This window comes from Oculina patagonica, chromosome 13 (assembly GCF_052425735.1).
Source record: "Oculina patagonica isolate OP01 chromosome 13, crgOcupat, whole genome shotgun sequence".
In the NCBI taxonomy this organism is placed as follows: Eukaryota; Metazoa; Cnidaria; class Anthozoa; order Scleractinia; family Oculinidae; genus Oculina; species Oculina patagonica.
In genome coordinates, this window is record NC_135770.1 from 14,819,798 (window position 1) to 14,847,127 (window position 27,330).

At 37.6% G+C, this 27,330-nt stretch overlaps 2 protein-coding genes across 2 annotated transcripts in view; one reads left to right on the forward strand and one right to left on the reverse strand.

Annotated features, from left to right (window-relative positions):
• LOC144637251 (uncharacterized) overlaps positions 1 to 27,330 on the reverse strand; it is a 67,339-nt gene that overhangs the window by 39,162 nt on the left and 847 nt on the right. The window contains exons 2-6 of the mRNA XM_078496382.1: positions 19,078 to 19,281; positions 15,679 to 15,799; positions 15,154 to 15,215; positions 13,882 to 14,004; positions 5,428 to 5,494 (exon numbers count right to left, since the gene is read on the reverse strand). Of these exons, the coding sequence (XP_078352508.1) occupies positions 5,428 to 5,494; positions 13,882 to 14,004; positions 15,154 to 15,215; positions 15,679 to 15,799; positions 19,078 to 19,248 (544 nt within the window). The 5' untranslated portion in view covers positions 19,249 to 19,281. The remainder of the gene's footprint in view (positions 1 to 5,427; positions 5,495 to 13,881; positions 14,005 to 15,153; positions 15,216 to 15,678; positions 15,800 to 19,077; positions 19,282 to 27,330) is intronic.
• On the forward strand, positions 1,648 to 27,308 carry LOC144637247 (uncharacterized). Its single transcript, XM_078496378.1, has 2 exons — positions 1,648 to 2,906; positions 27,274 to 27,308. Exons 1-2 carry the CDS (start codon positions 1,891 to 1,893, stop codon positions 27,284 to 27,286), a joined length of 1,029 nt encoding a protein of 342 aa, XP_078352504.1. The 5' UTR covers positions 1,648 to 1,890; the 3' UTR covers positions 27,287 to 27,308.

A 27,330-nucleotide genomic window follows, 5' to 3' on the forward strand; every position in this document is an offset into this window, starting at 1 on the left:
CAAACTCAGTGAAACACTGAAAATAGAGTCCAAGAAGTTAATGCAGCCGGAGTTTAACTGGATAGGTTTCCATACCCCCAATATGTGGACTGCATTGTGTGTTTTCATGTAGGTTGAATGTACTTTTAATAGCTTTTTTTAAGCAATGACGTCAGAAATCGCTTATTGCCATCGCATGATGGGCTCTTTTACTCTGTTAGGGCAATCAAACAGAAATCAAGTTTAACTTAATACAAGAAATTGCCGTGTAGAACACAAAAGCAAAATACTCCTATGCAGTTAGAATGGAACACTACAATGTATAAACAAACGAGATTAATTAAAAATGATGAGATCTATTAAACTCAGTAGACAAAAATTTCTAAATCTTATAATATAAAGGGCTGCTGTGAGCAAGAGACCGTTTGACCTTTCTTTAAAAGCTTGCTCACGCATATCATATGTCGTTCGTCAGATGCCACACTATAATATAAAACAATCTCTGTTGAGACAACATAGGGAAATTTAAATATATATATATAAATAAAATATAATATAACTGTTGTTCAATTGAGCAAATCTACAAAGAAAATGTACATGTATTAATTGCATCCCTTGCCTGTGAATTTGTAAGCTATTTATTTAAATTCAATCAGAACCTAACTATGCTATTTATACAATCACTAACATTGCTTCTCATGTTCCTGATGAAGTTTTTGCACTACTTGCGAGAGGGCCAGGCTTTATACCAACCCCCAGGTTTAACCGTACTCGTACGCAACTAGATGCATTACATCATTCAAATCAAGTTGGATGGAGAGTATTTTTCCACAAACAAGAGTCTGGTGAAGGTGATTCAAGCCATGGCAATGACGACAATGATGTTTTACCACCACAACTCTATGTCAAAACAAACCGCCGAGCGCCAGAGACAGACGATTGATTTGTGGAAGATTATCGAAGATTGGCCGTTGAATTTGCTAACACTGTCGATCCTGAGAGAATGCATGACAACCTTTCCTGGAAAGAAAAGAAAGCTTTGAAATGGCTACGAAAGCAGGTGGAAGACAACAAGCTAGTAGTGTCCGAAGCGGATAAAGGAGGAGCTATTCTACTCTTGGATCCTGACCATGTTCATGAGTCTGTAAATAACAGGCTATCGTCTGATGATTTCGAACTGTTAGGTCCAGTTGACCAACTGGATTTAATTACAAAAGGATTGCGTGCACTCTGGGCGTCTGGAGTGGAAAAGCAATTTGTCTCAGATGATATCAGAGAAGGGGTTCTTGGTATTACATCTTCTGGTGGATCCAAAGCCACTCAAGCATATCGATCGTCACCGCCATATGCCTATCCTTTGTTCAAAATTCACAAAATTAAACCGGAAGATTTAGTACCAGGTGTTCGTCCCCCAATCAGGTTGGTAACAGCTCAAAGAAATGGACCAACAAGTAGAAGTGACAAATATCTCATGTTGAAGATTTTGCAAGATGTGCAAAATGAGTACTGCACTGATCTGGTTAAAGATTCAACAGATGCGTTGATAAGACTCAATGGCTGGTTTCCAGTTGCTGAATCTCAGCCATTTGCTTTAGATGTTGTGGCTCTTTATGACAGCATAAATCCTAGGCTGGCTATTGAAGCTCTTGATTGTGCTCTATATCTAAGACAGTGCAGGCCTCAGTGGTCGCATGAATACTTGAACTGGTTGAAGGAACTTGTCAAACATACTATTTGTAATAACAAGTTTATGTATAAGGGTAACTGGTATTTGGCAAAGAAGGGCATTCCTACGGGAGGGGTATTGTCACCGCTACTTGCTAACATCACAATGACATACGTTCTTAATAACGTATTGTTTAACAAGGAGGATGATGTCAACGCCAATCCCCGGGGGGTTTCCAGGGTATCATGCGTTTTATTGATGATTTGGGTGGTAGATGGGTTGGTCCTACTGAGCCCTTCCACAAATGGGTACAATGGCTCAATGGTTGTACTAAACCAAAGTATGGGATAGAATTCACCAGTAGAATTGGGAATGAAGTAGAGTTTCTAGACATTCTCATAAGTTTTGATCATCTAGATAATCCCATTACGGATTTGTTTGTCAAGCCCACTGATGCGCGAAGATATTTGTCACCTGAGTCGTGCCATCCAGGTCATACTTTTAACAGTGTGGTTTATTCCCAAGGCATACGTCTTAGACGTATCATCTCCAACAATGACAAGCTTTTGGTCAGATTACACGAGCTGGCTGATGCTTTTATTATCAGTGGTTACAACAGAGGGTCGGTTAAATGTATTCTTAACAAGATAGCCTCCAAACCCCGGGTTCTGTCGTATAACATGAGAAATCAAGAGAACAAAAACATAGTACCTTGGGTTATTACATATGGCCCGGGTGCTAAGAAAACCAGGGAATTTGTTCTACAGGGCTACAAGATCTTGGACAAATCACCCATTTGGAGGGATTTAGGAGCTCGTGTTATGATTTGCACTCGCAGGGCATCCAATCTTAGAGACCTTTTGTACAAACGTAAGGCTATTTCTTTGTCTGTTCCGGGTGAGAGCAAAGGGACACTTCCATGTGGGGTTAAACGATGTTTATCCTTTAATTTAATTAATCCCATCAACACCGTTAATAGTACCACTACAGGGAATTCTTTTCGTATTAATTGCAAATCTTCATGTACTTCTAGATCTTTAGTTTATATGGCTGAATGTATATTTTGTAAAAAACAATATGTAGGTAACACAACCCAAAAGTTGCGTGACCGCATAACTGGGCATAGAAACAGCAAGGAGTCTGCCCTTAAAATTCATTTAGATTTCCATAATTCCACTTTTAACCAAACATTTAAGTTTGTAGTATTAAGCCATTCTTCTCCTGAGAAGTTACATGAGTTAGAGTCCATTTGGATAAGTAAGTTGCGCACTAGTGAACCTGATGGCCTTAATAGGGTTGATCCGTGTGCATTACGCACCGGCGTTACTTAATTTTATAAATATCTCGACACACCCTATCTGTACTGTAATATCATGTTACTGGTCGTTGCCATTTCAAATGTTACTACACTGAAGAGGACCGTTACGGTCGAAAGGCCTATGTAGTTTATTAAAATCGTAGCTGTATGGCGATACACAATTTGTTCTTTTTAGTATGTTTGAAAAATGTAAGCTGCCGTTGGATAACAGTCTTTTTCACGCACAAGGTGTCAGCTACTTTTATTTACGATAAGTTATTGACAAATTTCCTAAAAATTATGTAACAACCCTCGTGAAACGTCATCGCTTCTGCATGCATTGCATGCCATTTTTTCAAATATTTGTAAAGACACAGAGAGCACCCCTGGCCCAATACCCCTGCACACACAGTCACACCCATAAATGAAAGGGGTCATGAATGGTCCCTCAAAATGTCGCAGTGCTCGCAATGCTCGCAAAATTAAATGGGTGCTCGTTTGCTTGTGCTCGCACAATTTTACAAGGGCTCGCATGCTTGGTTTTTAGTGGAGGTAGGTTTTTGAAAAGTGCTCGTTGCTCGCAAGGCTAATTTTTGTCAGTGCTTGTGCTCGCAAAGAAAAACGCTGTACTCGCATGCTCGCAAATGCTCGCAAAGACCATTTGATACCCCTAATGAAAGGCTAGACCACAACAAGGACTGTTACAACATTCACATGCAGGGATACAACCTTCTTAACTCAGACAAGGTGTTATCACAGCCAGAATAATTTTACCAACTATTTTTTAAAAGACCTGGATTGGTGGCCCAGGGCGAGGTTCTAACCCTTGACCTCCCACTCAAAAGTCTGCTTTTAACAGAGCTGTCACATTTACGCTACACAACTAAATTCTTAGAAAAACATGTAGAAAATAAAAATAAATACCGTAAAGTTCCGTGTATAAGCCGCACCTTTTTCCTCTAAATTCAAGTCAAAAATCGGGGGTGCGGCTTATCTATGGAAACATCTCTGGTTGGAGTTCTCAAAGGCCTAATTAATATTCATAAAAAAAAACTTCTCAAGACGTCGTTGAATAAACATATAACAACCTGAAAACTTTGTTGTTGTTCACTACCTTTTAGTTCCTCTGCAAAGCTGTTTGCAGTAAGCCTGCCAGTCACTTCGAACCATGTATTTCCGCCGCGTGCGAAAAGGCACCAAGATAAACGCAAATACTCACAAGGCAAATGGCCGACCGCTTCGGTTTTTTATTGACCTTCACAGCAAATACATCTGCTGGATTAACAAACTCTTATTCTGCATGAAGTTTTTATCCTGTTGCGGGTAGCAGTTTCCAAGAATCTTGAAAAAAAAACGTGGTTTCTTCCGCAGAAAATGCCGCCATGTTTGTTTTTAATGCCCAGACTCCTCTCTACAATTCAGAGCTTGGCTACTAAGCATTCATCATTCGCAAACGATTCGAACGAATTACAAGTGTTTCAGGAGTGTTTAGAAGTGATAATCTCGAAAAAAATGATATCAAGAGGGCATCCAAGTTTAAGATATTGTGAACTCAAACTAAAAAGGAGGTATGACAAGTGAAATTTAGCTTTCGTAAGACTTAATTTATATTAAACATTGCAACAACCACCGTGTCAGTGTCTCGAAACTGTGCTTGTGTGCCCTTGATTGTTTACCAATAGAACTTCACTTGAACTTCAAAATTTATGGTCTGTATATTTTTTTCCAAAATTTGAGCTTTCAAATCGGGGGTGCGGCTTATCTACGGGTGCGGCTTATACACGGAACTTTACGGTAATCTTTATTAATGTTGTTAACGTCTACTATAGAAACTGCAGTGGTATAGCAAGTGGTAGGAAATTGATGAAAATGGTATCACACATGTGTGGATAAAAATGATATCCACACCTGTGATATCATTTTTTGACCAATCAGCTTGCAGCGTTTGTCATATTTCAACTCGACCAAACTCGCCTGATATGCAGCCGAAGCGTACTAAAAAGGTACGATTAGGTATAAATATCAACCAATGCCAAGTTATCCCCAATGTTTTTCCAGTATGAACCTGATTTTGGATCTAATTTGGGAAATACTTATTGGGAAATATGAACCTGATTTTTATCAACAATTTAAATACCCAACTTTGCCCTAAAAGAAACCAATGTCAGAACCTAAGTCACATCCAGTTGGGAACTGACTTTTTCCTGTGATGTTTGACACATTGGATGTGACACTAAGGCATAGAAAATAAAAGGCCTGAAGCAAACATGATTAGCCAAGCATGCAATAAAATATAAGACTTTATTAAAGTATCAACAGTATTAAGCTTTTTCAAATGAATTGGGACACTAATAAAGGTAAATAAATATTAAAAAGTGGAATTAAATAAAATTGAGGAAAGTTATGTGAGTACACCATTGCAGTTACAAAAATAAAAAAAACAAGACAACTGACTGATTAAAATATACACAGCAGAAGTCCTCACCTGGTGCAGGATGGTTGATCAGATGTCCAAATGCAAAGGGATGAGTGAGTCTCTTTTCACATGGCAACTGTAAGAAAAGACAACATAAGCCCCTTGCTGAGTGACTAGACACACATTCTCACTTGGCAAAGTAGTCAGCCAGACTTTAAATCATGCAACATTTGATGTTTATTTGCCAAGAGCTGTTAAATCATTGACCCACTGAAAGTTTTTCAAATATTCTACTCTTTAGTTAGTATGAAGTATTAATATTACATTTTCATGTTATTGAAGCATTTGATGCTTCAATAGCAATGCCCCACTTGGCCAGACTTAGAGTCACACAATATCTGGAGTGTACAAGAGTTTTGACACCCACCCTGATAGTTTTGTGACATTTGATAGTATTACCAAAAGAGGTAATGAACAGAATTGAAAAACAGTGAGTTTACTGTGAGTTGTAGTGAGTTAATATAGCTGTGAATAAACCAGGAAAACTGAGAAAAGCTGTAAGTTCTGTGTACCGTTTGGAGAATGGCTCATTTTTGGTGCCGGGACCAGGATACACTGTGGGGATACATCGAAACCTGGGAAAATATTGGTGGAATCAGTAGTGAGAGAATCAACACAAGAAGGGATCCTGAGACAAAACTAACATGAGTGGCAGTGATGACGCGAGCAGGCTGCAGAACAGGTGGTTTATTTTGTGGGTCTTGGAAAGCGCTACACAGTGAGCACAAAGCGTGAAGGAAAAATAACCTGCCTGTAGACACATTATTGTTCATGCTGTACCGCCCACTTTTTTTATTGTCATGAAAGACCGAGATAGGACCAAAAACGCTCAAATCAACTGGCACAAAAACAGGTCTCAAGTATCAGTACTGCAAAAACAGTCGGTCGTCTTCTTGACACCTCTAAATCTGTAATTTGCCACATGCTCGCTACTACAGTTTGTTTTGGTTAATTTCTGATAATAAATACCAGATAAATATATGTTGCATTATGTGATCTTATCACAGATGACACGTTAAATATTATCTTCATCCAGCCTCGCCAAAGGCTTTTGTAGCTTTACTTCAAAAAAGCTAAACCTCGGTTTTAGAGAGACATTCTGTGTTGTAATTAATTTGATCAAGTGCTTTGTCTCTTCAGCTCCTCTGTTGTTTGTGTTACGTTGGCACCACATGACTCAAATGTAGATTTGAAACCTCATGGCACTTATTGCCACCGTTCACTATCACGTTGATTCTCGAAAAAAGCTGATAAATCAAGCTTTTACCGAACCCTGTTGGTAGCAGACCCAAAAACATCCTTCTTTTCAAATAATGCTTTGATGCTCCCCTTTTGTTTCTCCTTTAAATTTTCAACATGCAGAACTGGAAACAAATAAAGGGCAGAAGCGAACACTTCAATTGCCTTTTTGTTTTTTCACACATTTTAACATCACATGGCTTAAAGTACCTTATTCTTACTAAATTTGGCGATTTTCACGATTTTCGCGATTTAAAAATAATTGCAAAATTTAGTAGGCGCGAAAAAAAACATTGCGCAAAATTTAAAAACGCGAAAATTAATGCCATATTATACTGGTATATGAAAACCCTTTTTCTGCAGATTACTGTTTCGAGGCAGCTTGTAAATTGGTTCAAAACCTCTTTAGTACTGTCACTTAAGTCTCCGTTAAGGTTTGCATTCTCCTTGTAGTTACATTGAGCCTTTGTGCATGTATTTTTTTCAGTAGTTCCTAAGTCTTTGACGACTGATCCATAAAAAATGACAAAATCGCGAAATTTAATACACTTTTTCTTTAATTATTCAATTGCGAAAATTGATACTCGCGAAATTCGGCTCTCAGATTTTCGCGAAATTAAGTATGCGCAAAAATTAGTAAGAATAAGGTAACCAATCACTGAAAACCGTTCGCCTGTTGGAAGAGCATAAACAAAGGTGTGTCTACAGGAAGCGTTTATTATTCCTTTCGCGGGACCCGCAAAATAAACTGCCTGTTCTGCAGGCTAGGACACGAGCAAAGACGAACAGCATCTCATAAGAAAGATCGACAAAGAATATCCTTCTCAGGAGCATAGGCCATCAACAGTCGCTCTGCATAGCCTCCTGTCCTGTGCATCCCTCTCTAGCTGGTACCAAGTCTTGTAGCTTGTGTACAGCCATCCCGCTCCACTAAAAAAAATCGTGGAGGGGACATCTGTGTTATGGCATTCTTAATTGTGTTCTAGCATCCTGCTGTTATCGATTTAAATTTCACATAAATTATTATATTGGATATTCGGAGGACCAGATTTGAATCATGTGGTTCCATATAAAACACAACAAACAATGGAGATAAAATATCATCGAGCTCAAATTAGACAAAGCGCTACATCTATAAAATGCAAGAAGCATAACGTTTACAACACAAAATCTCTCTAACCTTCTTCGTTCTCCAAGTAAAGCTACAACAGTTTTTGGCGAACCCAGACAAAGATATTAAAATGTGTCATTCGTAAAATACATTGTGCAACAGTATTAGTAAATGGCCGGACCCGGAATCACAATACAGTCGAACCCCTATTAAGCGGCCACCCCCTATTAAGTGGCCAGTTACTAAAGTCCCGAAAATATTGTCAGTATAATACTGTAAATAAAACCCCTTTTAAGCGGCCACCCCTATTAAGAGGCCACGGCCACCTTTCTTCCGTCCCGATGAGCGTTCTTCTATTGTTTTTACCTCTATTTAGCGGCCAATAAGAATGTTATATACGATATTTAAATAAATTTCCAACAAGCTCAGATCGTGACGGCCGATAAAATCATTCAAACACAGGTTTATTGTTGTCTTCATGTGATTTCGTTATTCCTTTTCACCTTATTTTGTATTGAAATAATGTAACCTTCTTAAAAGACCTTATGCTACTTTCTGACAAACCCCTATTAAGCGGCCAACCTCTATTAAGCGGCCAGTTGCCATTTCCCCGAGTGTGGCCGCTTAATAGGGGTTCTACTGTATTATTAAATCCAAGTAGTCATTCGCCTTCAAAGATAAATTTCAGAGCTAGTCCTTCCAAACCAAGCAATTTAAATTGAAATGAGCCAAAAACAAACGGCACTATTAAATGAAAGATGTGGCAAATTACAGAGGTTTCAAACTGCAGTGCATAAATTTTCTAGACCACCGTTTTCACCAAACTACGGCTCTTTCCAGCTTTTCCTGACTTTAAATAATACTTCATATTGTGCCCTTCAGAAACAAGTGAGACGCAAAAGGCTGTAAAGGTTGAAAGCTTGCCGCATGCTGAAATAATTTGGATCGCCACAAGCTATCGCCCGCATAAATTAAAGGCAATTACAACAGGTTTAATGGTTTTTGTGTAGGGGCCAATCAGATCATTTCCCACACATTCCGGGAAAACCGCCCGCAGCAGAACACAATTAAGAACACCATAACACAGACGCCCCCTCTGCGATTTTTTTTAGCCGAGTGGGATGGCTGTACACAGGCTAGAACTCTTTTAGTCAATGTCTCCAGGTGTTCTGTGGTCAACCTCTCTTTAGACACCCTTATAACCTGCGATCAGGCGTTATTTTTCTCGCGGCGGAGGGGTCAACCGAAAAATGAACACCTGATACAATTACTTGTCGAGTCGTCTGTAAAAAGTCCAGAATCTGGACTTTTTTCTGATTGGCCAGAAAACAAAAGGCAGCATTAGAACTCTATCCTGATTGGCTAATGGAGTTCAAGTCTATTTTCCGGTCCAAAAATATGGCACGTAGACAAAAACAATGGTAGATGATTGTTATCATGGCGGGTGTTGAGCGGAATGGAGTAGAAAGCGAGTTCTTCTACGTTTTAGAAAATCTCTCAAGAGTTTTGTTCACAAAACATTTAAAGACGAACAAAGGGAGTGTATTCAACGAATAGTTTGTGAAAGAAAAGATGTTTTGGCGGTGCTTCCGATGGGATTCGGTAAGAGCGTGATCTATCACCAGTGGTGTCGAAGAGCATTACATCACACCACGAAAGACGCCAGACGATCGTGCCAGTGACGAAAACTACGACCTTGAAATGAGTTGACTGACCTGAGCCTTACGCAAAATCAGCCTTTGCAGAAAACAAATTTGAAAAACCATCCGATCAGCTCGTTCAAAAAGGGTTATTCTATCACCTGTTTGTGAGAGTAAAAATATAATTTGAAGGCGCTAATCACGCTTATCTGATGGCATCGCCAACATTCTTGACGACGCTGACAGTTTTTTTTAATAAGGGGGCGGCAGACGACTTGACAAGTAATTGTATCAGGCTTTCCTTTTTTTCTTCTTCCCTCCGCTGCGAAAAAAAGAAAGCCTGATCGCAGGTTAACACCCTTAAGGATTCTGGGTCAAAGCTTGCCTGGTGATGGTACAGAAAAGCTTCCGTAGGGTGTGACCTAGCCATTTCCATTTCCTTCTCCGGATAGTCCTCCCTGATTAGTTTGCCCAGATCTCTGCCATACTTTGACATTACTAACTCTATCTGAGTATATTAACTTTAAAATTCTACCCAGGCACTTGTTAATGAAAACTTGGAGCTTCTTTGTCAATGCCTTTGTTGTACTCAAAGTCTCTGAGCCATAAAGTAAAACAGGCTTAATGTTGGAATTAAAGAGCCTCGGTTTGGTTTGTGTGGTGTTATTCCTTGAGCCCCAGATATTTCTCATGGCAGCAAAGGTGGTGCATGCCTTTTTAATTCTACTTTTGATGTCCACATCTGTGCCTCCTTGCTTGTCGATGGTACTACAGAGGTAACTTAATGGCTCCCCCTAAGGGTAACTGGATGTTTAGTTGTTGTGTTCAGCCTCAAGATCTTAGTCTTGTGTGTACAGACAATGTACAATGACCATCAAGTCGAACATAATTAAAAAAAAAACAGTTTTAACAATCTTTATTGTAAGAGATCTTAACGCTTTTTATCTTTTTATCATTGTAACAATTTTAGCAATTTATCTATTTTTAGCTTAGCTTTTTAGCTTTTTTACCTTAATATAGTTTTAATGTTTTTTATCTACTAGTTTTAATGTTTTATTTACACACGATCCCACAAGCTATGTAGCTTTTTTCTACCCCATCGTGTATAAATAAAGGTTTTGATTGATTGATTGATTGAGAGTTGTTGTCCAGGTCTGATGTTTTCTCCTCCAACTGCCATAAGTTATGTGAAAGGAGAGCCAAGTCATCAGCATAGCTGAGGTCGTCCAATTGTGTCAACAGCGTCCACTGGATTCCGTTTCTCTTGTTTGCTGTAGTCTTTCTTGTAATGCATACAAAACCAATGGCAACTAACAAAGGAGACTATGATCAACCCCTGTGAGGATGTACTTGAAAGGAGAAAGTTGAAGCGGCAGGCTAGGTAAGACGGCAGAACAGGAAAAGTATAAAAAGGCACATAAGGCTGTGAAGAAAATTATTAGGGAAGACAAGAGGAGATTTATAGAAAACCTAGCCAAGGAAGCTGAGAGAGCAGCAGCCAAAGGAGACATGAAGCGGTTGTACGATACATAAAAAAAGCTCATCGGGAAGTACCAACAATCAGCAGGTCCAATCAAGAACGAGGAGGGGGATTTACTTGCAACAAATAAAAAAGAAAAGCTGAAATACTTATTGGAGAAGACAGAGAAACTGATTGAACTCAGGGATTTTACTGAGATGGATATCATCAACAAACCAGCCAAGAAAATTATCGCCTAACTATCAGATCTTGTTTGAAAGTTTATACCTGTAAAGATATGTTATTCACCGAAATTTCAGCCTCCAACGTACACTATAACCCTACGAAATCTTTCCCAAAACTCGACAACTGAACGCCGCCAATTTGGAGCTGGTAATGTATGTGTGACGTCAAAGAGCTCAAACTAAAGTTTGGCGGAAAAATTTAAATACTCGAAACTCCTTGTTTCTTTGTAGTGGCTTTTGTTTGTCGAAATGCCTGTTTGTGCATCTCCATTTTGCTCAAACAGAGCTCCAAGAAATACAAAAACGAGGAGTTTCGACTATTAAAAGTTTCCCACCAAACTTCAGGTTGAGATCTTTGACGTCACGCATACATTACCAGCTCCAAGATGGCGGCGTTCAGTTGTCGAGTTTTGGGAGATATTTCGTAGGGTTATAGTGAACATTGAAGGCTGAAATTTTGGTGAATAACATATCTTTGTGTAAACTTTTTATTGGCGTAAAGAAAATGAATGGCCATTCTGGAGTGACCTTCTCCTTTAACCCTAGCAAAAAAAGCTTAACCCTAAACCCCAAGGGTTAGGGTTAGGGTCTGACGCTAGGGTTTCATTTCAAATTTAGGGTTAAAAAGCTACACCCAAGTTTAAGGGTTAAGGTTAGCATTAGCGTTTCAAGCGGCTAGCTTTCACTGCAGTCTGCTTGCGGTTAGCTGCTTTTTGTTGTTTCGGACAAGACTATTGTAATCTGTTACCGTTAGCTGTAATTTTGAGGTGAAAGTTAAATAAAGACTGATTGTTGATTGAATACGTTTGCTTGTGTTGTCACATTATACTAGTTTTGCTTTCAGTCAAGCGCCGCCGGCTTGCTTTCACTTCTATCTCCACTCCTTACATCATCACACATCTACAAAATCCTGTGAAAACAAGATAAACTAAGGCACGAATCCATTAATTGATTTATTGATTGATGAATATTTAATGAGGCACAGAAAAAATTTTTGCGAGGGAACGTCCCGTGCGAAACCTATAAAGAACCAGGTCACTTCTTGGCAACTTTGTCGCAGCAGCACCCAAGCGGACCCTGCAAAACTCGTGTTGACCAAGTTCCCGACAAGAAACCTCTTGTTTTAGGCTTTTTATGCGGCCAGGCTCAAAACTACCTTGGTTGGTGCAACGTTTTTTCCGAAGCGCTAAACAGCGCTGTTGTACAAAACAAAGGCAGAAACATCACTCAGTTCTTCGAGCGATGCTGTAATTAACTTACGGGTATTCAGACTTAATGATGTCCTTCAACCACCTGGCAGCCGCAGTTGAGCTAAAACTATAAACTTCTTTGTTTTACTTTCAAAAGCGCCATTTCGCTCAATTCAAACTCTCCCGCCCCTAACATGTGACCTTACGTCACAATGCAGTATCCAGTCCTACTCTACTCAAATCAACAAGAAACATGGCGGCAGCGAGTCGAGCACATGCTTTTAAAATGGTTTCTCGCCTCGTAGACGCTTAGAAAACCCTGCAGGGAAAGACGTACATGCGATGCGTTGGAAAACTCAGACTGCTAGCTGACTGGGAGAACGTAAGCTTGCAAAATGCTTTTTTTTCCATGTGTAATTTTTCAAAAACGAACGAAAGACCAGCCAAATGAAACAAAGGGCAGTGTTAAGCACACGCAAACAAACCTGCAAGCACAATTTGGAGCTGTTTTGATAATGTTTGATTTAGCCAAAAAGTCCAGTGGCCGTTCTTTCTCCCGCATCTTCAATTAAGTCTCAGTCAAAGGATTGAATTACTTCAGGGTTCAGAAGTTTCTGCAGATAAGTGTGAAGGAGGAAGACAGAGATTCACTCAGATTCCTGTTCAACGTCAGTGGGGAAGAGAAGCATCTAAGATTTACACATGTATGTATCTTTTGGAGTGGAAGTGAGCCCCTTCCTATTGGGAGCCACTCTGCAGCATCCCTTTTGAACAGCAAGGGCCAAATTAGAAAATACAGTGAGTGCACTCAAGGACACTTATTTTAGGGGTTTTTTGTTTTTTTTTTTTTTAATAAACCTGCCAAGTCTCACGTCTTAGGCGTGAGTCTCATGTCTGCGAGTTGAAAACTTCGATCTCATGCCAACTCATGCTTACGAACCACTTTTTCACGCCTAGTTGAAAAATGTGAGTTACTACAGCCATGTAACTGATGCAATTTCCAAAAAAAAGTTAACTCAAACAAATGCGAGAAACAAAAACTCAGTATAAAATGAATAAACGACAATACTTTCCCTGAAATCTCATAGTTTTGACAAGAAATACATTGGGAACGAGGTCGTGTTTAGCAAAACACGTCCTGGGACTGAAACCAGGATGCCTTGAACGTCTTTGGAATTCATTGGAGGTCTTTGATAATCTTCGGACATGATCATGTCGTCTTCGGAAATACTGCCACGCTCAGGGAAAAAATCTCACGCCTTTGACCCAGAAAAAGTTGGCAGGTATACCTTAAGGTAATCAACAAGTAGGCAAAGTTTGGTTAAAAATCTATGTTCAGTTCTATTTCGAGCAATGACCTTAATAAAGCTGATCAAACGGTGTCAGAGAATCACCCTCAGAATAGGTCGAGGGGAATGGCGATATTGTCATCAATATTGCCATTGGAGCCCACATTGCATTGATGGCAATATTGCATGCACCTCTTCTTAGCTATTGTGCTATTAGCTTGGCCAGTGGCCTGTGTTTTTGAGACTCTTTAATAAAATTCATTACCTTATAATCAAATGAAATTACTTACCTGAATATCCGTATTAAAATCCTTAGCATCAAGTATGCAGCCATCATAGCGTGACATTAGGTAACAGTTATCTGTACTGATGTTGGGATAGTTGAGCATTTTTGGAACATCTTTTGATAAATACTGAAGAAAAAAAGATATCAATAATAGGCAAGTATAAACAATTTACTGCTAGCTAGCAAGAGTTTATTGCAAACATTTCTGAGGCAATACACTGACCAAAACATCATCCGTTTTTATCATTGACAAGCTGTGTAATGGTTTGAAAATAGTTGCAAAATGTTACAATCAAATTCAGTGACACATACAATCATGTAACCATCCTCTTGAATCAAAACATCATGTGAATAATTGGCAATAGGCTTCTGTCAATCAAACTAATTATAACCTGTTCCTCATGGAGGCGAAATTCAATCTCGAGTTCAGTCAACAAAAGAATAGTGAAAAATTCTTACAAACATTTGTGCTGGCAAGCCATATATCTATGAGTGGTCTTTGATGTTGTAATAATAGTTCTTGCTGAGAGGACATTTCCACAGAAAATTGTATGTGGAGTGTACTCTGTATGACTAGGCAAGACAGAAAGCTTAATTCAATTAGAACATGCTAAAACTACTTATAAACATGCAGGAGCAGATAAAGAAATAAGCTACATGTCATACAAGGGAAAGTCGAGACTGTGGGGAAAAATAAATTAATAAAAGTTGGAGTGAAAGCGAGGAGCCCCTGGGCAAAATGTCTTACCACATCAGTTTCAATTGATTTCTTGGTTTTGCTTTTGGATCGCTGATGTAAACTAAAATGAAAGTACCGGTATATGGCCACGATACAACAACTACCTCTATGCACACACAAATGTGGCTCTATATAATTAGTCACTGTTTGCTGATTTGGCAGGTAATACAAAGGATTTTTTCTGCCCAATCAGGAGGCAGCATTCAGAGAGATTTTTGGAACTGGTGTGGTAATTAAGACTCTTTCACAGGGGTTCCTCACTTTCACTCCAACCTTTCTTTGCCACTTTTTTCACTTTTTTTTTTTTCCTGCAGTTTCAACTTTTCCTTGCAGCCCCTACTAACTGCCCCTGGGTCTCAGAGGATGAGATTTCTACTCTCAAATTATTCAACATAATTTTTTAAAAAAACTAACTTTATTATCCTTCAGTTACATTCCTAGACCTTTAAACTGACAAGGTGTGAGCAAATTAATTTTTCGACCATGGCCAAAATTCTCTCAATAATTTTTGACTAAAAATCTCTCTCAATGACTTACCACTAATCCAGGATGAAAAGTTAAAAAACTTCCAGGAACAGCACTTCCTTTTAGAAAAACACCTTAAATGAACAGAATATATCGCAGTCCATTTCCCACTTCAACATATTATCAGCTTACATACATGTAATTGCTCAAATCTTTAGTAAAAAAAATGAGCCTTTTTTGAAAACCTCAGATGCAAACATCCTTGGGAATTAGGATGCGCCCTCCAGACTGATATAAGCCCGCAGGCTTATGCTTTGTTATTTCTATAAAGAAACTGAAGATACAGCTTTTTCATTTAAAAGTGCCCACCACAGGGCTTGTTTTGTATTTTACACTGTTGGAAAATTTTAAAAGAGAGATTTATCCTACAAATTAAACCGCACAATTTTCACTGTTTCTCTGATTTTGCAGGTGGGGTAGACTTACAGGGTTTTCTCTTAACAGCTAATAACCGCATCAACACTACACCAAAAATCTTTTTTCTGGGAGGAACATAAAAATTAACACAGAAACAGTATTTAAATTGAAAACACAAACCATTTCCAGCAAGAGGATGAGGAATTGAGGATTTCTGAATTGACAATGAAAATGGCTCCTGGGAGAGCTGGTGAACATGTTCTTGTACTTGCTTGTGTAGCTTTCCCAGACAATCCTCTAGCTGTAATACAATGCAAAATTATATCACTCATCTTGTAAAACTCTTTGTTATCAATGGTAGCTTTCTTCTTGTACACTCAACAGTGAATAAAGCACAATTTATTGAAGAGTGAAATATGTGAACAATACAAAGTATGTTACCCCCTTAAGGGCAGAAGTATGGTCTTTTTTGAAAATTAAAATAAATAACCAGATAGCCATGTATGATACACCATTTGAAAGGTGTCAATCAGTAAATTTTGTAAAACACTTCTGTTAACAAATACAGGTATACGTAGGAAGTTATAATTATTATAGCTTTGAAAGAAATTAGTTAAAAAGTTAAAAAGAAAAAGATTAAAAAAGTTGTTTATTTCCGTATATCAGAAACTCATAAGGGTTGAAACATGTAACGCGCGTTCACGGCGTTTGAATATTTCTTTTGCCAAGTACCATATTTAGAAACAAGAAGAGTTTGTGCCCGAATGCTTTACACACGTAACGACACACGCAACCACATTTTTGGTTTTGTGTTGAGTTATTTGAATTCTAACCTAAACGCCATAAATTTCTTACAGAAACTAAAGAAATTCATTAATCGTATCCAAGTGATGTTCTCCAGACTACTAAACAACGAAAAAACAGGATAATTTAACCAAATTCAACTTTTATCAACCAAGCTTGTTCAAACACAAGATTACCCCATTGAGCGCGAGCTAGCGCGTTCTGTGAATTCAATCCAAATATTGCAATTTTAATAATAATCTTTATTTCAATAACATGGTACATGTCATTACACTAATACATCACAATATTTTGTAAAATATTTGCTACTTAAATTACACTGACCAGTTTACACTCCATTAAACTATTGTCTTTAGATAAAAAAAAGAAAATAAAAAAACATACAAAAAATTTATTACAACAAAAATTGGCGACTTCTTGTCAATAAGCATGGTATATACAGTATACATAATAGCGGACACCGGGCAAGTAAAAAAAAATTAACCAATCAATTTTGATTGGTTAATTTTTTTCTCCTGATTTTACAAATATGGTACTTAATGGAAACGAATATGCAAACGCTTTGTACAATGCAAATCATAGGGAGTTGGTACATGTTTCAACCCTTATGGATTTCTGTGTATACATAGCAGCTAGGTATACCCCTGAGTTACCCCTAAGATTTTTCATTCTTCCCACTCTTTCACAAGGCTTTCAATTTTCTCCGATCACAATTAGTACTGACAACAATTTTTTATTGAAACATTGCCATGAATATTTGCCAGTAATGGCAATCTCAAGAGCGTCTTTTAGCATATGGTCAATGTCAGTACAATCGACCGTACCCAAATCCTGGGCAGGCGTGGGTTGACCTGAAAAAAAGGTGTATTGTACCATTGGTGCACAGAAGACATATCTAATGCTTTAGCTTTTTGTGGCATTTATAATTTTTCAGTTGATTTCTTCGGAAAATTGTTTGCTTTGATGGGTCTATCAATCTACATCAATCTAAGTGTGCTTGTTTGCAAAATTTTACTGTAGCTGTCTTTCTACTTGATGAATGTATCTTTCACAGCTGTTGATTCAACATGGTTGTGTCTAATTATTGAGGCACTCTAATTTTAATTATATTCATAGTATTAGTAGTCAGTAGCCAGTAGTATTCAGGAGTGTTTGAGCTGTTTAAGTTTCACCTTTGGACAACATTTTTTATTAACCGGCGGGGCCTACAATGGGCCTACAAAAGTGTTGAGACAGTCGGCACTTTTTGAGTACCTTGGACACATTTTACCCCTCACCCCTTCAATATAACCCCCTCCCCCCGAAATGGCGGGGGGAAACGTGTCTTGCGCTGGCGCCTGCTTACCGCATTAGTTTCTAGACAGTAAATCGACCCATCCCATTCCTTAATCTTGGGATTTTTCTAAGACTGGACCGCTTTTCCCGGGAACACAGTTTTTGGTGGCGTCCGATAGCTTTCCTCGTCACGCACGCTCGATTTTTTCCTTTGCTCTAAGCAGCTTTAAAATGCGATACAAAAACCCCGAGATATTTAAGGTTGTTGCATAATTTATTTGGCACCTAATCCTATTAATTTCTTTGCAAAGCAGACATACGCACGTGTTTCAACACAAATTCTAGCCTTAAAAACGATTTGGCCTTGTTTATGCGCAGGTTTAGCCGATTTGTGACGTCATCGCCAAATTACAATAATCACGATATTTACGCGCTAATTAATCTTTCGTAATGCAGCGCAGTACCAATGTGATCACCTGATTCTAAAGAATAATATATGTTTGTGTCCATGTTATGTAGTTTCTTATTTTCAAGATATACCGAAAATTCACCTTCAGACAATGAGCGCCAAAAGTGTTGAGACAGTCGGCACTTTTTGAGTACCTTGGACAAATTTTACCCCTCACCCCTTCAATATAACCCCCTCCCCCCGAAACAATGTTGTATTTGTTATCTGCAAGACTTGCCTCGTTTGAGTACAACATTGAAAAGGGGGGAGGGGGAGTGGTTCAGAAGCGGCAGCAGATTAAAGGTGAAAAAACGGGAATTTTAAATTAGTATCGATTTCATCCAACTGTCTCAAAGACTTTTGACGCCCATTGTAGGCCTGGTTCATAACCTGACCAGGCTTTCGTCGCTTTTTTTTCCAGTAAATCATTCCAGATACACAGCCCAGCCGACTCCTTGGTCACGGTCATTTTGATGTTTACTCTGCTCTATGTTCAGTTTGAAATGTATGTTTGTGTTATTCAAGCATTTGACTCTTAGCGAGCACTGAATGTTTACATTGTGAAACCGAAAACTGTTTTGACAGTATGTACAAGCTATTTACAAATAAAACCATATATTACTAACAGGGCCCAAGCGACTCTTTGGTCATCAAAAGTTTATGTTTACTGGCGATTGCTCGCCTGTAGCTTATATAAACATGCGCCCATTTATTTTCAAGAATACTCGCAATTTTGTGGATTTTTTTTTACGTTTTAAGATTTGGCATGGAGCGAGCACTGATTTCAGGTTGACTGGAGCCTCCAAGCTATTAAAATGATTTTTTCATGTGTTATAGTGTTTGAATTTTGGGGGGGTCCGAGCCGCTGGGGGGAGGACCTAGCGGGGGATCGGGAAGAGGGTGCGAAATCTTGCCATCTGTCGGGGGTGGGTGGGGTTTGTATTTTTTCTTTTGTCCATTATTATACCTGTATCTCAATTTTGGAAAAATTTGAACTGCCAATCTATTTGCACCATAACTTAACTTAATAACTGAGAATTTCAATTATGTACCTGCTTTTCAATGAACTGATGAACTGCTAAATACTGTTTCTCGTAGGAACATGTTGGTAGTGGTCCTATGTTTTGTTCATAGAGATGTACAAGTTTATATACGGTAAAAAGATCCAACCTCTCCTGTAAAGACTGCCAGTTCACCATTTTCTTAGCAACAAGGGCTCCCATCTTGTCAATTTAAGTAAGCAGAGCTGACAAAAGCTGGAAATAAAGTGAAACCAACAAATTTACATATCAGTGGCGGATCCAGACCTTCAGCTAAGGGGGTCCGCTTGACTATGAATATTGAATTCTGCGAAAAAAATTCTGGCACTTCAAAGAAAATGCGCTATTTCCGAAAAAATAAGGGGGGCCCCGGGCCCTGCGGCACTTCAAAGTGGATCTGCCACTGCATATCTCCTCTAAAACATATCCCCTTATTGTACACACACATATAACTAGAATATAATACATACATATACATACATACATACATTTATTCCACGTCCCCACAGGGCTTTTCAGTAAAATATTTACATAAAAAAATAAAAAATAAAAAAAATGAAGAAAAAATTAAAATAAGTAAGTAAATGAATAAATAAATAAATAATTAGGTAAATAATAGATATTCAAAATTGATTTCAAAAGTTAAATTCCTAAAGTTAAACTAAATTAAGCTAATTACAGTTCATTAAAAGTGTCTTCCTCAAATTGTTCCTGAATTGCGCTAATGATTGGCATAACTTTAGATTTTGCGGCAGGGCGTTCCAGATTGATACTATTCTATAGTAAAAGGTTCTTTGTCCAGCTGCAGTTCTAAAAAGAGGGATGTTTAATAACTGCGCGTTTCTGGTATTGTAGTTCGATATGGATGATACAATATCAAGCTTAGCTTTCTACATGCATGATTGAATAACATAGACAGCTCAATGTATAGCTTAGTTGACCATCACTTATAGAAAACAAAACCCAAGAGACAGGGTGGTATATTAAGAGTATGTGTGTTGCCTGATTTGAGCAAAAATTAGCGTGGATGTAACATGTGAAAAAGAGCTCAGATCTGGCATGATTCCAGTTATTTTGAGAACAGTAGTGATTCAAGCTGAAACATTTGTCAAAACTGAAAAAAAATCAGTACTTTCAAACCAATTTACATTAAGTGAACCAAATTCGGCATAACTATAATAAATTTTTTTTTTTTTTTTTTTTTTTTTACATGAATTATTTTTTATGAACTACGCTGTAGACTGTGATTATATGTGGATGGAGCATTCCCTTGGCTCCAGTTATGCAATTGTAGGACTTAGCTTATCTCACATTGTGGGCCCATGTGAGAGAACATGTCTTGCTACTGCTAAAGACAAATTACCGGTAACCAATCAGTTACAGCTCTTACAGATCTTTAAAAGTGTATAACTATATCTTCAGTAATTTGTGTAATTGTCTTAAAATTAATAATTTGTATGTGATTCGTGATTTGAAGGAAAATAGCCTTGTAATTCGTGATAAGGACCACTCCCTCTTACCACCCAGCGATAAGTAACTTAATTCCTTAGTAAAAACTGTCATGTTCTTTCACACAAGAAATACTTAAATGTTAAAAATGTTCAGGGTGTAGCCAGGCATGTTAAAAATTAAATTAATAAGTTGACACTGGCTAAAATTTTTTTTTTTGGGGTTTTGGCACCGGGAGGAATGTTTATTCCCCCGAGGGGGAAGTATAGGGAAAGCGAGTTGCGAAAGCCCTCGCCACTAATAACTACCCTGCAAATTTTATTCACAATCTGCGCCAACTGAGTAGACAACAAGAAACAAATGATATCGACCATCGTGGTTTTGTTATCCTCCCTTAAGCAAAAGGTTTTTCCGAAAGAATTGCAAACGTTGTTACATATTTTAACATGACGCCGTTGAACATTTGCATTTTTTATCTTGCTGAAGAAGGCAACAGTAGTGGCCAAAACGTCCAAAACAATATTTTTAGCCAGTGTCAACTTACATGTATTAACTCGAATTTTTAATACTTATATAATAAATGTAATTTAAGATAATTATATTTTGAACACACTGAATAAAAAAGTCAGATATTAAGAGAACACCATGCATGTAAGTTTATAAAGAATGAAAAACATTTGGTAGACCTAAATATAATAAAATGTGTACAATCATGTGACTTGATATTTATTTTGATTTTGATTGCTTCAGAAAAAATATGTTAACTTGTCAGTTTGTGATCCACTTTGTCTGATAGATAACAATGAGTCATTGTTTTTGTTAAGGTTCCTAAACAAGAGAAGTGGTGAATAAAGAGCTTGAATCAGGTATATTTTTTTAATATTAAAAAATCAAACTATTGTGAAAGTTACATTTTGAAAATGAAAAAATAGAGGCATCCATCTTACGACCACCTCGGTTTTAGCCTTGGCTTTTTGGTATAAAATATACAATAATTTAAATCAGAAAAAGAACCTTGGACAGTGTGAAGTGCTCTCAAAAATGTTTAATTTTAACAGCATCACCATTTACGTCACACGAATGTTGAGATCCACCAAGCCAAACAAGGGATGGAAACCTGGGGAACAATTTTGCTATTTATTGCTGACAATAAATAAATAATTGTATCCAGGTGGATCCAACCCTGCAGTTCCTCAACAGTGTGGAGATAAGAATTTCACTATAAATTTGGTACAAAATTCTAGATTCTCCAAAAAACATGATCTTAAGTTAAACTTATAATCACATGCACAATGCCTTCTTGTCTATCTGCTGTCTGTTACATCACAGATAACATAAAAAAGCACCAATGCTGCTGGGACAGATCTATGGGAGTTTGGGGGGTTTGGTCAAACCCCCTATAAAATTGAAACCACTCACTTCAAAGAACTTAAATTAATAGAAAAGTTTTAACCTTAGCTGCTCCCTAACATTAACTGTTTGCTACGAACTGCTTGCACGATACCAGTCACCCCAGCCGACAATGAGCAAGGTTCTTGATTAATGAAAACATTCTTAAGCAAACAGCACTTTGATCAAAGCTTGTCAAAGGATATTTATGGACAACTATGAAAACTGAAACACTGTCAGGCTTGGCACTGATGAACATTCAGCCTGTTAAGGTGGCTGAACACAGTTTGCACGCATGCTCTCAAGGCTTTAAGACAAACAAAATTTGAATGCTGCGCGTATGCAGTTGATCAAAAAGCTGCGACCGCACATTTTATTGTCTTTCCAGAAAAGCATGATTTCTAACTATAACCCCGTCATTAGAATTTTATGAAATTTTGCAGGGCTGTACTTAAGAAAGCAAGAAAACTGTTGATAACAGAAAATCTGAAATTTAACAAAGGAATTTAAAAACATTCTAGGACATTACAATAAAACAAACATTTTGGAGAGTTAAATTGCTTATTATGTTATATTCCAGTCGGTCAGTTAATAAATGAAATCAAACTGGCTCTTCAAACAACCTCAATATGATATCATGGTAATTGGATGAAGTACTGACCTTCGCTTTTTCTAAGCATCCAATAAATGTAACAATCTTGATTCATTTGCCTTTGATATTAAAATTTTTCCATTGGAGTTGCGTCATTAATGGTTAACTTTGTGCTCTCAGGCTTTATAGCACAAAAAAAATTCTTTTTTTTTTCACCACCAAAAAAAGTGTAACCTTTGATCCTCTTATGTTAAGCAGGTATAACGTTATTTTTGAGCAGCGGATGAAATTTTGAGAGAAAGATGTATCCAAGCATTTTGTGTTTCTGTTGGACTCAAAAAGATGAAAAAGGGATGACATAATGTCACAATCTCACTTAATTTGCCTTTAAATGCTCTGAGGCTTTGTAGGGCAAGTTCTGTTCTTTTTTAACACTAAAATAAAGTGTCACGATGATGATTTTTGATCTTCTTTTGCACTTAGGAAACTTCTTATGTGAATAAACAACTTCATTCTCTGTAAGAGAGAGACCCTGGAAACGAGGTTGGAGAATAATTTGTTTCTGATTGACATGACTGAATAAAGGACCTTTCTGTCAGCAAGATTACCGTTTCATGCGTGAATTTATTGCGGTTGGATATCGGAATGGAGTAAGTGAGCGAGTAAGTGAGCGAGTGAGGGAAGTAAAGAGTAATTTTTTAATACCTCATTGCCATTCGGTAGAAAGGAATTTAGAAAGCTATAAATATATGGCATATATCAAAGTACCACACATGATATGTGACATTAAGTCAGGTCTTCAGCCTTAAGCAAAAGCAGTGGTAAACAGAACTTGCAAATCTACTGAGATTTAGCTTTTAAACTCAACAATTTGTAAACCGCAGATACAAGCATCATTCCGATGAGTTGCAAACAAACGATCAGCTCTCAAATTGTGTGATAAGTTGGCATTAATTTGTTCCTATTCTGTCTGTTCTCAGCTTTGATTGGTTCCAATTTTCCTGTTTTTACACACCTTCTATTCTTGTTTACTGACATAACATTCTACCAAAAAAAAAAGAATAAATAAATAAAAAGGTTAGAGATCTGTTGTTCAATTTCTGATTTTCCTCTAAATGTGTTAAAATTACGATAAACTTGATTGAAAGTGTGTTTAAAACCCTTCGAAAAGTTTGGTCATTTGAAACATGTGATACATGTGCAATGCCCTCTAAATAGCCCTCTTTGAACAGACCTGCATTTGCTTGCTATCTTTATTTTGTTTAATCGTTAATATTTTTATTTTGTAAATGGGCACTTGTGGTAGCCCTTCACTACAGACTCTTTTTATTAATTAATCGTCATTTGAAGAATCACAAGACTTTGACAAGACTGACATGAGTCCCCGCGAACGGATGTATAACGTATCTGCTTACACCCGGGGCTTACAAAACGTTGTAAGAATTCATAAATGTTCCATTTATTTTAACTGATAATAATTGTAAAAACCATTACAATCGATACAATTAAGAGGAATTAACTTGTGAGTATCAATATTAAGGGGGCAATATACCTGAATTTGAATGAAATTTTAGAGGTTTAAAGAAAAGATTGAAGAAAGAAAAAAATTTGAAACACCACCAGACAGTTGACCCCACGCAAGAGCACTCAAGGTTGTCAGGGACTCGATTCTAATATCAAAAACACAATAAACCTCCAGTATTTCTTATTTCTCTGAATTTTACTAACCTTTGCAAAAAAAACTTTCTCTTCCCAACATCCCCAAAAATTTGCAAAACACCGTTAAACGTAGATAAATATGAAAGCATTTTTGGATTCCTTGAAAGGAGAATGAGATATCGGTTGATCTTGTGTAAAGCTGTGAAAAAAAAAACCTTCAGGTATATTAGCCCTTAATTGATTAATTTTTATTGATTATTTTGATTATATCGATTGGTTTCCAATGTTGATTTTTATCGATTGGACCCGCCGGGAACATTGAAACCAAAGAATTAGGGTAGCGAGAGTAGGCGTGTTAACCTACAGCAGTCGTAAGCAAGTTGTAGGTTTGATTTACACGACTCAATTCGTGTCATAGAACTGATGTAAGCACGTTACAAGTATGTTGCATGCAGCAAAATCGTACCATGTAAATCGCAGAGATTCCAACCCTCCCATTCCAAACGGAAACCTCCTGTTTTCGGCAACGTTTTCGGCTTCCCGTTTTCGCTCAATGTTCTCCGGTTTTTTGTAACTTTTCTCTAGCAAAGTTAAGCTGTGTTCACATTAAACCCGAAACATGTTTAGAATTATGATGATGGGATTGCCTCGATTTTGTGTGATGTTTGCGTTCTTTGTGGTTTTGCTTGAATTTTTACCAAATGGTAATGAGGGTATTAAAATGACTTTTGACTTTAATTGCACTCACTCACTCCATTCTGATATCAAACCACAATTAATTTATGCGTTAAACGGTAAACATGCTGACAGAAAGGTCCTTTAAACGCATTCAGCACATGTCAATCAGGAATACATTATTCTCCAACATCATTCCCAAGATCTCTCTCTTCCAGGAAACGAGGTTGATCAGTATTTACAAAAGAAATTTTCCTAAATGCGAAAGAGGATCAAAGGTTATTACACTTTATTCTAGTGGTACAAAGCCTGAGAGCACGAGCAATCAAATTATGAGCCATTACGCAAAAAAAAAAAACATTCAAAGAGGCATATAAAGTGAGATTGTTACTAACTGTTCAAAAGCAGTTATGAGATACATGCAATTTCGCTTGCCATGTGACGTGATTTAATAAACGTTTCAGTTCGTATCGCGGCACGTTTCTGTTTCGCGTCACGTCTTCTCGTGTCACATCTTCCTTTTTTGTGGTAAAATTTGTTTTTTTGGTGGCGGGGGCCCCCTTTTTTTTTTTTTTTTTTTTTTTTTTTTTGGGCTTCAAGATCCCCCGTTGTAACTTTAATACTGATAGCAGGTACAAAATACATGCAGTTTGGTTTGCCATGTGACGTCATTTAATAAACTTTTCAGCTCACTGGAAAAACTCGAGTTGCATAGCACGTTTTTCGTTTCGCGTCATGTCATCCGTTTTTCATCTTTTTGAGGCGAGCAGAAACACAAAGTGCTCAGGCGCATCTTTTTCTCAAATTTCATCGGCTGCTCAAAAAATAATAATGCTTGTCGCTCTCCGGTACGTATATTATATAAATTATGTGCTGACAGAAAAGTAATTGAAAATGCAATTCAGCGCATCCAAGACAGTAAAAACGTATTCAAAGGTTACACTTTATTTTGGTAGTGTAAATATAGAATTTGTGCTACGAAGCCGGAGAGCACAAAGCATCAGTGACCCGTTGACGCAACTAACATGAAAAAAGCATTTGAAGGCAATGAAGTGAGACTGTTACATTATTGAACGCTTATATGAAAAAAAGCGAACGACTCCACTTTATCGAATTACCATGAGGTTGCTCGAAGAGCCTTTGATCTATGTCTTAAGTCAGTAAATTTCCATTGACTATGATCTCAAAAATTATACAGGAAATGGCATCTTTGGGCCTGATTACATGGCAAATTTCAGCCGGGCCTATATTTTTTAAAAAATTTCCGGGGGTGCATGCCCATGGACCCCTAGAGGGGTCTAGAGGCTCGCACCTTCGGCGCTAGTAGCCGTGACCAAAGTCTCCCGTTTTTAGTGTAGTGTTTGAACTACACTTATGCGGTGGTTGTGGGTGAGGTGGAAGTGCTACCGGGATAACGCTAGGTGTGGACTACTGCTCACTGAAGTAGAACAAGCGTGCCATTCATTTCAAAAGATCGCCTTTCAAAAAGCATGCGTTGCAGCTAGAGTGTCACAAAATGCTCGGGCTACTTTCAAAATATCGTATGTAATTATATGCAAGATTAAAATCCTCGCGTTTCCAGGTATAAATTGCAAGAATTTCTTGTCTTTTGCCTCTAAAGAAGCAGCAAATACATGTCAAAAACTTTGAGTTGGCAAGTAAAGTTTCTTTGATTTGTCATGCATGAAAGCGAAAGTTTCTAAATTTTAATACCACAAGTAATTTAATCTAAATTAACATGACCTTTTTTGGACACCGACAATCCGTCACGCAAATTGAACATTTCTGAAGTATTTCCTTCCATGAATGGAAATTTTGTTTGAGAGTGGAATATTTCCTAAGAAGAAACTTTTCAGACCGTGAGACATTATAATAAGAGCACGATTGCCGACTGTGCCGTGTGAAATTCTTCGCAGTGAAAAAATTTATACTTTCACTGCTGATTCCATCTTTGAAAAAAGCAAAACATTTACAACATCTACTGTGGTTTTCTGTTTTTAACGTGAAAACTGTGGCTTCACTGTGAATTAATGAACGGTTATATAGGTTTGGTATTGTCAGTTCGAAGGATTTAAGGGTTGAAAATTTCCAAGTCTACTTTGAGAGGTTTGTGATCTATCGTTATTCAACTGCACAGAAATAGTTATTGTATTGCCCATCTTTTCGATTTTCATTTAATTTCTTGTCGGTGACATTGTTTTCCTTTGGCCAAATGGCCGGAAGAGGGATAAATTCGCATATTGTGATTATAACGAAAATTAACCTGAAATCACTACATTGCGAAATAAATAATGATGTAAATTTTATTGTCATCAACAATAATGCAATGCAATAAGTAAAAACGTGATGCTTATCGTCGTGTCCAAGGGGGACAATGTTGTGTTGCATTTTTTTATGGTCTAAACGGTAACCGCTTCGGCTTTGCAAATGGTTAGATATTCTAGTCTTCTCAGATAAGGACGATAAACCGTAGGCCCCGTCTCCTGTATCTTCAGTGTTAT